Consider the following 12,409-nt stretch of genomic DNA (forward strand, 5'->3'; position numbering starts at 1 on the left):
ATGTTCTAATTACATCAGCAGGATCTAATTCTTCTATGCAGTCTTTATTTGATAAAATGATGAATTTTAAAAGTATTTCTGGTTTAATATTCAATGAAGAAAAACTAAAATACTACCTATATATACACGAAAAATACTCTCATTAGTGATTTTACTAAATATGTACCCAACTCAGGTCAGATAACTTATTTAGGTATAATACTATCTAAAGATATTAAATCTATTATATATAATAACTATAATAACTGTTTTCTTAATATACAAAATCTTTTTAATACCTGGAATAATATGTTTTTACTATGGAGGAGAGACTTACAATTATTAAAATGATAATATTCCCCAAGATTTTATACTTAATACAATCAATAATACTTTCACCTACAAAAATAACTATCAAGAAACTGAATACACTAATGTTAAATTTCTTATGGGCACCTAATAGACCTAGGATTGCATTAAAGAAACATACTAATAGCTGGTCTCAAGGGGTATTTCTTTTCCAGACTTTAATTTATATATTATCTCTTCTATTATAAAAGTTATTACTTTATTAATAGATTGGTCATATGTCTAAAATGGAAAGATTATTGGGAGCTAATTAGTATGCACTTCATGAAAATCTCCTTAACACATAAAAATATGATTATAAATAACTCCATGTTGTGGTTGCTAAAGGAATTTTGTACTTCACCTATTACACCTAAACATATGGTCTGTTACCCATTAAATATTATTATTAGTTATCGTAACTTTATATTCATGCACCCTAAGTATAGGGAATGGAATTTTATTGTATTCCCTATAATTTATACTCAGGGTATGCTTATGTCATCTACTTCTGAAGGAGCTCATTTAGCTATAGATAATAATCTAAAGTACTGGTATCAGCTGATATCTGATAATAAAGTTAAAAATCTAGATTTCTTAAAACAAGAATTTGATCTAAGAGAAACTTGCTGGTTAGAGGTTCAGATCTTTAGACAACATCTCATTGATAGAATAGATCTAATGTCTATAACAGTTAAAGAATCTATTCCAAAACTGATTGATTACTTGATAATAAATTTACAGCATAAAGTTTCTGATAAAGGTAAACTTTCATATATACATAAAATTATCAGACAAGAAACTTTTTACAATGTAGATTCATACTGGAATTATTTCACCTCTATTAATGGGGACCCACCAACTCAACAAGATAAACAATATATATTGGAATCTGCTTATAGAACTACATCTTCCATTGTCTGGAGACTTTATACATGGAAATTTTACATAGATCTTTTATACACCTTTGATGATGAATAAAATTAATAATAAAGATAATCTATGTAAGAGATGTAATGTAGAAATTAATGCTGACTGGGCTCATATGTTTTATGACTGTATGAAGTTGAAAGAATACTGGAAGTCAATTAATGAATTTTTGCAGGCTCTTTTACAGATAATTTCATTATTTCTAAGTCTCTTATATTATTCAACACACCTGTACCTCAATGTGTTAAAAAGATTAAGCTTCCCTTGTTATGGTCTATCCTAGCAGTGGCTAGGAAAATAATAACTAGAAATTGGATTTCAGATACACCTCCTTCGTTCAATGAATTTAAAAATGTTATGAATATAATGTGTCATATGGAAATAAGCACAATTAGAATGAGAACAACTAGAAAAACATCACATTTTTTTGTATGGGATAATTTACAAAATTTGTTAAAAAAATTCTAATTTCAATAGCACAGTATTTTAGTTTAATTAATTGATCTGATTGTAGTGGATTTCTTTGTAAATACTTTAGTTTTGTTGAATATTATAATAATACATATTTTTAATTATTTGTATAAAATTGTTATGATATTTCTCTTATATGTTAAAACAATAAACTTGTTTTAAAAAAAAAAAAAGAAAATAATAAATGAGTTGTTACAGAAGGATTTTCTAGAACTTGCACCCATTCCTGTTGTCCTGTCTCTTTTAGAGGATGTGTGTCTTACTGCCTGCAATTTTCCTGATAGTCATCCAGCTGTCCCCAAAAAGGCAGATAGAATGTTTAAACTTCCTCGGTCTCTTAAATGTTTATGCACTATTCCGAAACCTGACCCAGCAGCTATAGCCTTAGTTGACTCCTATGCTCCAAAGCACTTGGCTAATTCCAGTCCTACTCTTTCTGATAAGGATGGGACAATTAGGTATTGGAAAAAGTGTATACTTCTGCAACATTGAATTTCAGAATTTTAAATTTTCAGGCTCATGTTAGTTTATCTTGACATAACATATTGTGAAAGTTTGAAGAATATTTTTATCTACAGTTTCTTGAAGAAAAATCTGCTTTAAATAACTTAGTTTCTTTTATTTCACAGGTCATTTATCATTGTTTGCAATGTGTGTATGATTCTGTTGATACTTTGTCCAGGGGTATGGACACTGAAACTGTTTAAGTAGGTTTGCTTGGCTGCATTCTCAGACCCTCCCAGATATAAAAAAGTGAGTTTTTAAATTCAGCCATTGATAGAGATTTAGCATTTGGCCCTTCTGCTGCAGAGGTGATCAAAAACTGTGAAGAAGGAAGCAGGCTGAGCCAGGAAATCTAAGGTTTTTCAACCCTCCTTTCCCAAACTGTCCAAGGGATTTTCTTTCTCCTCATCAAATTTTGGCAAAAAAAAAAAAAAAGAATAAACAGTGTCAGCAGAATTCAGGTAAACAGACGTTTAAGAAAAAGTGGCAAGGAGGTTTCAAAAATAAATCTCAAACCTCCCAAAACCAAGAATATGCCATCAAGTCTGAATGACTGTTCAAGGGATTTTGAGAGTTCCTCCCACCCTGGCCCTTTCTCTGTTCCAGAAAGTCTGAATCTCCATTTTTCTCTTTGGCAGCAGATTGTTTCATTCAAATCTGAAAATCATTCACCAGGGTAACATATGGCAGTGGGAGGAAATTCCTCCTTTCCAGGAATCCATTCCACATCCTGCAAATCAGACCCTGTTTCAGCCTGTTCTTCATCACATGCAGTCCCAAGGAGCGATAGAACCAGTTTCTCCTTTCTAGGTTGGGAAAGGGTTTTGTTCAGTGATGTCCCTAGTCCCATAGAAAGAAAATGCTTGGAGACTACTTCTGGATCTTTCTTTCCTAAACCGATTTTTGATGGTGCCCAAATTGAGAATGATGTCACTTCACAACTTGCTCCCTCTTCTTCCTCTTTCAAGATTCCTGAAACACTAGACTTAAGACTTTTATCACATTCCTATTTATGCAGACTTCAGGCATTTCTTAATGTTTTGTGTATCTGAATCACGTTATCAATATTCTGCCTTACCCTGTGGACTATCCAGTGCACCAGTAGTGTTCACAAAGTGTCTAGTTCCAGTTTTAGCTCTTTGCAGGCTACAGGGTATCCACAATTTTCCATATTTAGATGACTTACTTATTTTTTTCAAAATGTCAGGAATCATTTTCTTGGATGATGGATTTTATGCACAAGTTGGAATTCCAGGAGAACATTCAAAATTGTTTTGAATTTGATTGTGTTCCTGGGATTTCAACTAGACATCTCAAGAGCTTTTCTTCCACAGGTGAAAACAGATTTTTTTTATTTAGATCTATTTCTAAGCTTTTCCACTCAGACTTCAGTCACTGTGAGGGAATACCTCAGCATTTTGGGTCTCGTGGCAGTTATGATTCTCATGATACCCCTGGCATGATTTCACAAGAGAAAGATACAGTAGTGTCTGAAATGTCTTTGGTCCCAGCATCAACATCCTTTATTTTTTCAGATACCAGTACCGAGGTTTGTCAGAAGAGAAATCACTCGGTGGAGATAATGGATATCCTTAAGTCAAGGTCTCTCCTTCAATCCTCCCTAATGCAAAGCAGTCAGGCACCACAGATACTTTGGACTTTGCTGGGGGAGCAGCAACAAGGTAGATAAAAGTGTAGGGGGTGTGTGAGACACCAAAGACAGATGCAAGCACATAATTATGAAGGAGATGCTTGCCCTGAGCAAGTCCCTTAATTCTCCGAACCATCTTTGCTCCCTGGGACTTCAAATGGTTACAGACAATATCACAGTCATGTGGTACATCCACAAGCAAGGGGGAACCAGGGAGTACCCTCTCTGTAGACCAACCATGTTAGTTTGGGGTATAATTTCACAGCAGTGTCACTCTATAGGCATCTTACATTCTGTCAGAGCAAAATTGTGTGGCAGAGAAGCTGAGCAGGATCAGGACAGACCCTCAGGACTGGAAACTAGATCAGGGGGTCTTCCAAGATTTGATCCATCTGTGGGGAGTTCCTTAAGTAGACCTCTTTATCATCTGGCAAAATTCTGTTCCAGGACTCCATGCAAGAAAGCTTGAAAGACAGATGCTTTGCCTTTTCTTTTCTTTGGACAGTAATGTTCCCATATGTAATTCTACCCTTTCCACTAATATCTAGGGTACTTCTGAAGATTCAGAAGGAATCCCCCAAGATCATTCTGGTGACTCCCTTCTGGCTCAGGCAGCTGTAGTTCTACCTTCTTTTGGAAATGACCAAGGGCACTTATCACAGGCTTCCTCACAGAATGGATCTACTCACACAAGAACAGGTATATTTGATACACCCTGAATTCATTCGCATTCATTTGACTGCCTGGATGATAGGGTCTTAATTCTTTTTACATACCTATTTTCTGAGAACATGCAGCAGGTATTAATGTAGGCAAGAAAGCCTGCTACTAGAAAATCACATATTAGCAAATGGAAAAGGCTTTGTAGCTGGTGCCAGAAGCATAACCAACACCCATTCAGGTCTAGTAGTTCTCTTGTTTTACAATATTTGTGCGAGTTAATATCCTATGGCCTTTCTTACTTCATTTATCAGCAAGTTCAGCATGTCTGCCATGGATCCTCCTCTTTCAAGGCAATTGCATGTCAAAATGTTCTTGAAAAAGGTCTTGCATAAGAGGCCTCCAAGTAAACTGGTAGTCCCTCCTTGGGAATTTTAATTTTATGTTAGAGAAAGTAATACTTGCTCCGTTTGAACTAGCTAATCTTGCTAACTTGAGGTTCTTAACGTGGAAAACAGTTTTACTGATTGTTCTGACCTCTGCAAGAATGGCAAGCTCTGAATGAGTCAACCATAGCTGATTTTCAAACAAGGACAGGATTTCTTTGAGAACTAATCCTCCTTTATGCCTGAAGTGGTATCCAAGTTTACTTTAAGCCAATCTGTCCATCTCCTTGTTTTCTTACCTGAACCTAAAAATTAGGGAGAAAGAACTCTGTACCTTAGATGTCCACAGACAACGCAGGTACTATCTTCGCAGAAATAAATCTTTCAGTTCTTCAGATCAGTTGTTCATTTGTCATGAATGTACGAAGAAAGGACAACCTGTGTCAGAACAGACAATTTCCAAATGGATTTCAAAGGCTATTACCTTTTGTTGTACTCACCATGACATACCTAATCCAGGCAGGGTCAAGGCCCACTCTACAAGGACCTTGCTTCTTCTTAGGCCTTTTGGAAAGGGTTGGATTCTAGAAGTATTCTAGAAGCTGGTATCTGGTCCTTTGTACATACTTTTACAAAGCATTATAAGCTGAATTCCTTCTGTAAGTGTAGGTCATGCTTTGCCTAAGACCATTCTCCAGTGACTCCTAGATCCTTCTCCTTCCACCTCCCAAACATAGTTAACTGTGGTAAACTACCTGGCAGTGATCAACATGAAGAACATAGTACAGTTGTATAAGTTGAACTTACCATAACAGATGTTCAAGTGATCACTGCTGCAATAGCCGTTCCCTCTGTCCATCCCCTTTGTTTTTTGGTGTTTTTTCTGCCGGGTGTGTACACTTATTGTTTTGTTATTCTTAGCCTTGTCCTTTCAGGGCTTACCCTCCCTTTCTCTTTCTCTCTCTGCTGGGAGGAAAACTCTGAAAGGATCCAAGCCCATAGTTGTCTTTTAGTCAGCTGAGCTTGAGCTACTTGACAGCTTGGAAGCATGGAAGGTACTCTGAAGCTTTGGAAGCTGTCTGGTTGTTATATCCTTGGCAAGATATAACCCATATAGCTAAGGTTCATGCAGCAGTGCTCATGCGATCATTTACTGTTACAGTAAGTGCAGCTTAACACAATTGTACTTTATGATAATTTTCAGTCTTTTGCTTTAGATGTGTATTTGCAGAGAGCCCTGTTGAATTCGGACAGAGTTTCATGTATTTGTTAGTAACAAGACACAATCAGGTAGTAAAATGAATCCTGCATATATCTGATTTTATTGCTAAAACTGGGGGCTTCATTTTAATAGTAAGCCAATTTTTGAGTCACATTTTAAGTAATTTTGCTTTTAATTGCAGGTTGAAAATTCGACCCTTAATTCTCAGAGTGCTTCTTTAATGACTCAGAATTCTCAGCTTCAGATCCAACAGTCCACACTTGAAAATGAAAATGAATCTCTCTTGAAAGAAAGAGAAGAGCTGAAGTTGATGTATGACTCGCTAGTAAAGGATCACGAAAAACTGGAAGGTCTTCATGAGCATCAGGCTGGAGAATACGAGTCACTTATCACTAAGCATGGAAGCCTCAAATCTGTACACAAAAACTTGGAGGTTGAACATAAGGATCTTGAAGATCGGTATTTACCAGTTCTTATTTTGCTGCATTAGCTGAATTTAACTTTTTAAATTTTTTTTATATTTTTGTTTGGTTTGATTTTACTTCGTTTACTAAGGATCATATAAATATTTTTAGAAGACATTTTTGTGAGCAGCCTGATGAAACTTATTATTTTTCAATGAGTCTAGCACCACTTCATTTACTGTATTACCATGCAATATTTTTTGCATTTCAGTTGCAAGATGTTTGCTGGCAGCATCTGTGCTTTGCGTGTTTACAGATCATACTCTTTAACATATTCTTTAACATTGTGTGCGTGCTATCATATGATTTTATGCAAAACTGGATACGGATCATAACAGGCTTTGATTCAGGTAACGGATGATAAGCTGCTTAGAAGAGTTAGAAGTGATCACATCAGATGCAATTGCATTAATTTGCAGTTAACCATATCATTTGCTGACACATCAGTTAACATGGCAGATTTACTGAAGTTATGATAGTCAACGAAATTAACCTACACCAGTAAACAGAAGAACTGAAGTTGTTTACATTTGGTCTTCAACCTGTGGGGACCCGGATCTAGCACAGGACTGACTCAGCCGCATACTCAGCATCAGATCCAAGCTCCTCCCCTGCCCATAATGCCACTGTCTCCCTCCTCCCCCCAGATCATGTTTGCCACTCGTGAGAGACAGCAGTGTGGTTACATCTTCACGCTCCCTTTAAAGTAAGATTAGACTTTTTTGATAAGAATTTTCTATCTTTCTTCTTCCTTTTGTGCCTTGCATCTTTGCTATCACTTCCCTACCCTATCCCTGTGAACTTTGCGCTCTCGTTTTTATCTTTTGTGTGTGTGTGGTGGAGTGTAGCTTTCCTGTAGCCTTGAGCGAACCTCTTAAGCCAGGCTTTAAGAAATGTACAGAGTGTGGCCATAAGCTTCATCCTTCTGATGGCCACACTCTATGCTTTGTTTGTCTGGGTGTAGAGCACCTAGATTCCTCTTGCTCGATCTGCACTGGTTTCAATCCGCATGCCTTGGTCAACAGGAGGAATAAGTTGATTCTGAAGGCCTCCTCCCTTCAGAGGCTTCTACTTCTTCCTCAGCCCCGGGTTCTGGGACTCAACCTCCCAACAAAAAGTCTGAGGATGGGGAAAAGACACATCCTAAGGAATGAGACAAGCCCAGGAAGTGGTCCCCTGACTGCTCTTCTGGGGTCGAGCCCCTGGCGAAGTCTCTGCTGGATCCGACCCAGGTCTGTCCATGACTCCAGTCTCCCTGTTTTTCTCCAGAGCTGGAGTTTTCCCAGGCTTGGTCCCCCCCCTCCCTCCCCTTGGTGCCACTCCAGGCCCTGGTCGGTGGTTTCTTCCATCCAGTCCTCTTGTAGCCTTTCTGAAGCCAAGGTGGACAGGATGATGCAGAAGTTTATTTGGACCCAGATTCAGATGGGAGTTTTGCCTGCTCCTTCCCCCTCCGTGGCTGGGAGCATGCAGTCAATTTTCCTTCCCATTGCTCCTTCTGCAATCCGACCTCCGGTTTCGGAGTCATCAGGTCCAAGTTTCCTGGTGTTGAAGGTTCGGCGCCTGTGGTTCCAGGTACCTCAATGCTGACCATTGCCCTGAGTGGTTCAGCTCTGATGTTTTTGGAGCGAGCCAACTCTCGGAGCCATCATCTCGGCACCAGATCTGAAGGGATGGCGTCAACTTTGAGGTTCTCAGAGTCAGCTCTTCCAGTAGGAGTCTCGGTGCCTGGAGGCTCTGCTGTGGCTCCCTCCTCAGTGCAAAGGGTGGCGGATCCAGTCCTGCTCACCCCTGTTTCGGGGATTCGTTCACCCTCTGCTTTAGATGTGGTGGAGAGGGTCTTCTCAGCTCCTTCGAGACCAGTGACATTGTCATCCTCTGAGTCCGTTCTGGCTCCCTCTCTTTCTGGGCCAGAGTCTGCCAACCTGTTGCCAGTACGTCCCAGGAGGTTCCCCCATGGGAGCTCCCCAAGGTTTCAGAGTCCTCCCCAGAAATCCCTCTTGAGGAGCTCCCTCAGGGACACGCATGCAAGACGAAGCACTTGGACTCCTCACTGGAGTCCCTCACAGAAGACACCAACTTGGATGGACGAGTAGGATTCTTCCCGATCACCCCCGTAAGATGTCTCCTTTGGAGACATCATGGAAATCCTGCGCCAGCGAGCAGGGTGGTCTACCCTAAAGCCCCAACCCAGATGAGTCATTTATTCCTGGAGGCATTTGGCACAGGACCCTCTACTTTTTGGGTGTCCCCTCCCATGGATCCCCTTGTGGATTTAATTTCATCTAAGGGCATGGAAGAAACCGGACAGGGTTGAACCTTCCCCAAGTCCCTGGACAAAACTCAGCGCTCCATTGGATAGGCAACATTGGTTGAAAGGCTGAACGGTCGATGCCATGGTGGTTGTGGCGGCCACCAAAAAAGAGCTTGCTCAGGAAAGCTCCACCGTCCATCTTCTAGACAAGAGAGTCGCAGACTATGGACCGTTTCGGGAAGCGGGCATATGCTACGTTTCCATTGTGTGCACTGAACTACATGGCACACGTTATCAGACTGCAGTGGACCCTGGTCAAAGAGGTCGCTGAGTCTGCCCCAGGGTCCATGTTGGCAGGATGGAAAAGGTGTTCTCCTCTATGGCCACCCTTACTTCATTATGTAATACTTCCATGAGGCTCCTGTCACACGCTACGGAAGGTGCCTCTAGGGGTGCCGGAACAGGTGTAGCCATCAGGCGTCATGCCTGGCTCCGGCTTTGTGCTTTCTCAGAGCCCTTCAAGGCTTTTGTTTACAAATGCCCCCTTTGAAGGTTCTGCTGTTTTTTGCAAGACTGAGACACCTTAGTCCAGAGCGAGAACGACAAGAAGACCTTGTCTGCCATCAGGATTCGCTTCTCAAACCAACAATGATCCTTCTCTAGGAATCAGCCTGGGGTGAAGATGTGGTTCCGTAAATCTCAAGGCTGTTCCCACAACGTTCAGCACTCTGTTTCCCCCAGAGGAAGAGGAGGGATACAACAGATGCCGCCCTCGTGGAAGAGGGGGGCCAGAGGAACCAAGGGTCTTGGGATTCATTATTGGACAAACCCTCGCAGCAGCCCTGAAGGGTTGCCCAACTGCTCATCTCTGGAGGCAAATGGGGGACGTCTTTCTCTGCACCCAACAGCCTGGGAATCTATCACCGACAATCACTGGGTTTTGCAGATAATATCCAGAAGATACTCAATCCCTTTTCTTCAACCCCCAGTCCCTCCCAAACACCTCCCGGATGTCCCACCAGCGCAGTGGGAGCAGGCAGCCATAGAAATTTCCAGGCTGCTCAGTAAGCGAGTCATTCAGCCTGTCCCCCCAGACCAATCCAGATCAGGCATCTATTCCAGGTTCATTTTAGTGGCAAAGAAAATGGGAGACTGACACCCATTCTGGATCATGCAACCCTAAACCTGTCCGTTGCCAAGACGAAATTCTGGGTAGTCACCCTTCAGTCCATTCTGCCCTTTCTGCAGATAAACGACTGGATGTACTTGGTGGATCTCCAGGACGCGTACTATCACATCAAGATGAACAGGCACTCTTGGTAGTTCCTCTGCTTCCATCTGGGAGTCAGTCATTTTCATTTCGGAGCACTCCCCTTTGTACTTGCTACTGCCCCTAGGGTGTTCATTAAAGTGATGGTAGCAGCAGCTACAGGGGTTTCAGGTCTTCTACCTGGATGATTGGCTCCTTTCTGCTCCCTCCAAGTTTCAACTGTGTCAAGCCAGGGATGATCTTTTCAAGACCACTCACTATCTGGACATAACCATAAACCTCCACAAGTCCTAATTGGCACCAATGCAGGTTCTTGACTTCACTGGGGCTCATATAGACACTATTCAAAGCAAGGTGTTTCTTCCTCCTGACAGACTGTTATCTCTGCGAAATCGTGTCTCTTACATCTTTCAAGCCAAACGTTCCCCAGTGGATGCAGTTCTTCAGGCACTGGCGTCCATGGTGGCCACAATCACTCTCATTCCATCTCTGCACGCCTTCATATGAGGGTCCTCCAATGGACTCTGGCATTTCAGTGGTCTTTACTAGACCTTCCCTTATCACATCTGGTTCTGTTATCTTGGGTTTACAAGGATTCTCTTCTTTGGTGGCTTCAATCCCCAGACCTTCTTCTGGGTCATCCATTCATTCTTCCCTCCCCTGCGATCACAGTGATCATGGATGCTTCCGTGCTTGGGTGGGGAGGGCATTGCATGGAAAGGACAGTCCAAGGAATTGGTCTTCCCTGGAGACCCATCTGCATATCACTGTCCTGGAGATGAGGGCAGTGGTTTTGAAGTGGAAGCTCTACATCCCTATCTTCCTCAAGGGACTATTGCCATCCAGACGGACAATGTCAGTAGTCTGGTCCATCAACAAACAGGGGGGACCAGGTCTTATCCCCTTTGTCCTGAAGCCATGAGATTGTCAGAGTTGATTTCCTTCCGGCCATTTTCTGGAGGCAACATACATTTTGGAGAGGTCCAACATACTACCGGACAGGCTCAGCAGATTTGTTCTGATGCTTTATGAGTGGTCTCTGAATCCTTCAGTAGTGGTACAAATCTTTCTAAAGGAGGGGGGGTCAGCCTTGCTGCAATCTCTTCGCCTCTTCTTCCAATAAGAAATGCAGCATGTATTTCGCTCTGAACCCCTATCTCGGGGAGCCCCCCAGAGACACTCTGGTTCAATGTTGTCCCTCTGGTCTACTATGCTTACCCTCTGCTGCCTCTGATGTCCAAATTCATTCAGAAAGCTCAACAGCTGGGAAGCTCGGTGATCCTCGTTACCCCTTTCTGGCCTCTCCAAGTTTGGTTGGCCTCTACAAGTTTGGTTCCCCTCTCTGTAGTCTCATGCAGTGTGTCCTCCTTGGATGCTAGATCCGGTTCCGGATCTGATTACACATCCCTCAGGGATCCCTCACCCAGTCTTAGTCAGCCTGAAGCTCACAGCTTGGCTGCTCCAGTTCCCTTGGTAGTTAGGACTCCCGGGGTGTCTTCTGTTAACAAGATTTTGGTAGTGGTTCACAAATCTTCTACCAGGAGGGTTTACCCAAGTAAGTGGAAGTGTTTCTCTATCTGGAAATCTCAGCATGATCTGGATCCTTTTACTGCACCATTTCTGTCCATTTTGGAGTTTTTGGCAGATATTTTTAATCATGGTGCTAATTTTTCTCTGGTAAAGGTACAATTGGCAGCGATCTCTAATTTTCACATAGGTGAGAATAAAGCTTCTTTGGCTTTGTCCAAGCTTTGTAAGGCCTTTTTGAAAGGTTCTTTTCTCCGTAGGCCTCCAGTTAAGGAACCAGCGCCCCCTTGGGATCTGTCCTTGGTGCTGCCAAGCTCTGGTTTCTCTCCCTTCAAACTGGTGGCTACGGTTGAGTTGCAGTTCCTGTCTTAGAAGATGGCCTTTTTAGTTGTAATTACCTCAGCCAGCAGAGTTTCGGAGATCCAAGCCTTGTCTGGCAAGCCCTCTTATATAGTATTTCATAAAGACACGGTATCCCTGCAGACAAATCCATCTTTCCTTCCAAAAGTTTTATCAGAGTCCAGTATTAACCAGGTCATCAATCTCCCAGTTTTCTTTCCAAATTTCCAGAATAAGAGAGAGTACAAATTGCACTTGCTTGATGTTCACAGGCAGCTGTGTTTCTGTTTGCATAGAACAAATCCTTTCATAACTCTTGATCAACTTTTTGTTTCCTTTTCTAAACCCTTCTTGGGAAAGCCGGTCTCTAAGATTACTATTTCTCGATGGATTTGTGAGTGCATTTC

General features: G+C 41.8%; 1 protein-coding gene across 4 annotated transcripts in view; it reads left to right on the forward strand.

Moving 5' to 3' along the window:
* CCDC88A (coiled-coil domain containing 88A) overlaps positions 1-12,409 on the forward strand; it is a 4,373,054-nt gene that overhangs the window by 2,937,287 nt on the left and 1,423,358 nt on the right. For all 4 annotated transcript variants that reach the window (XM_044055294.1, XM_044055285.1, XM_044055303.1 and 1 more), the window contains exon 20: positions 6,333-6,610. In XM_044055294.1, the coding sequence (XP_043911229.1) occupies positions 6,333-6,610 (278 nt within the window). The remainder of the gene's footprint in view (positions 1-6,332; positions 6,611-12,409) is intronic.

This window comes from Protopterus annectens, chromosome 1.part2 (assembly GCF_019279795.1).
Source record: "Protopterus annectens isolate FY-2018-M chromosome 1.part2, PAN1.0, whole genome shotgun sequence".
NCBI lineage: Eukaryota > Metazoa > Chordata > Ceratodontiformes > Protopteridae > Protopterus > Protopterus annectens.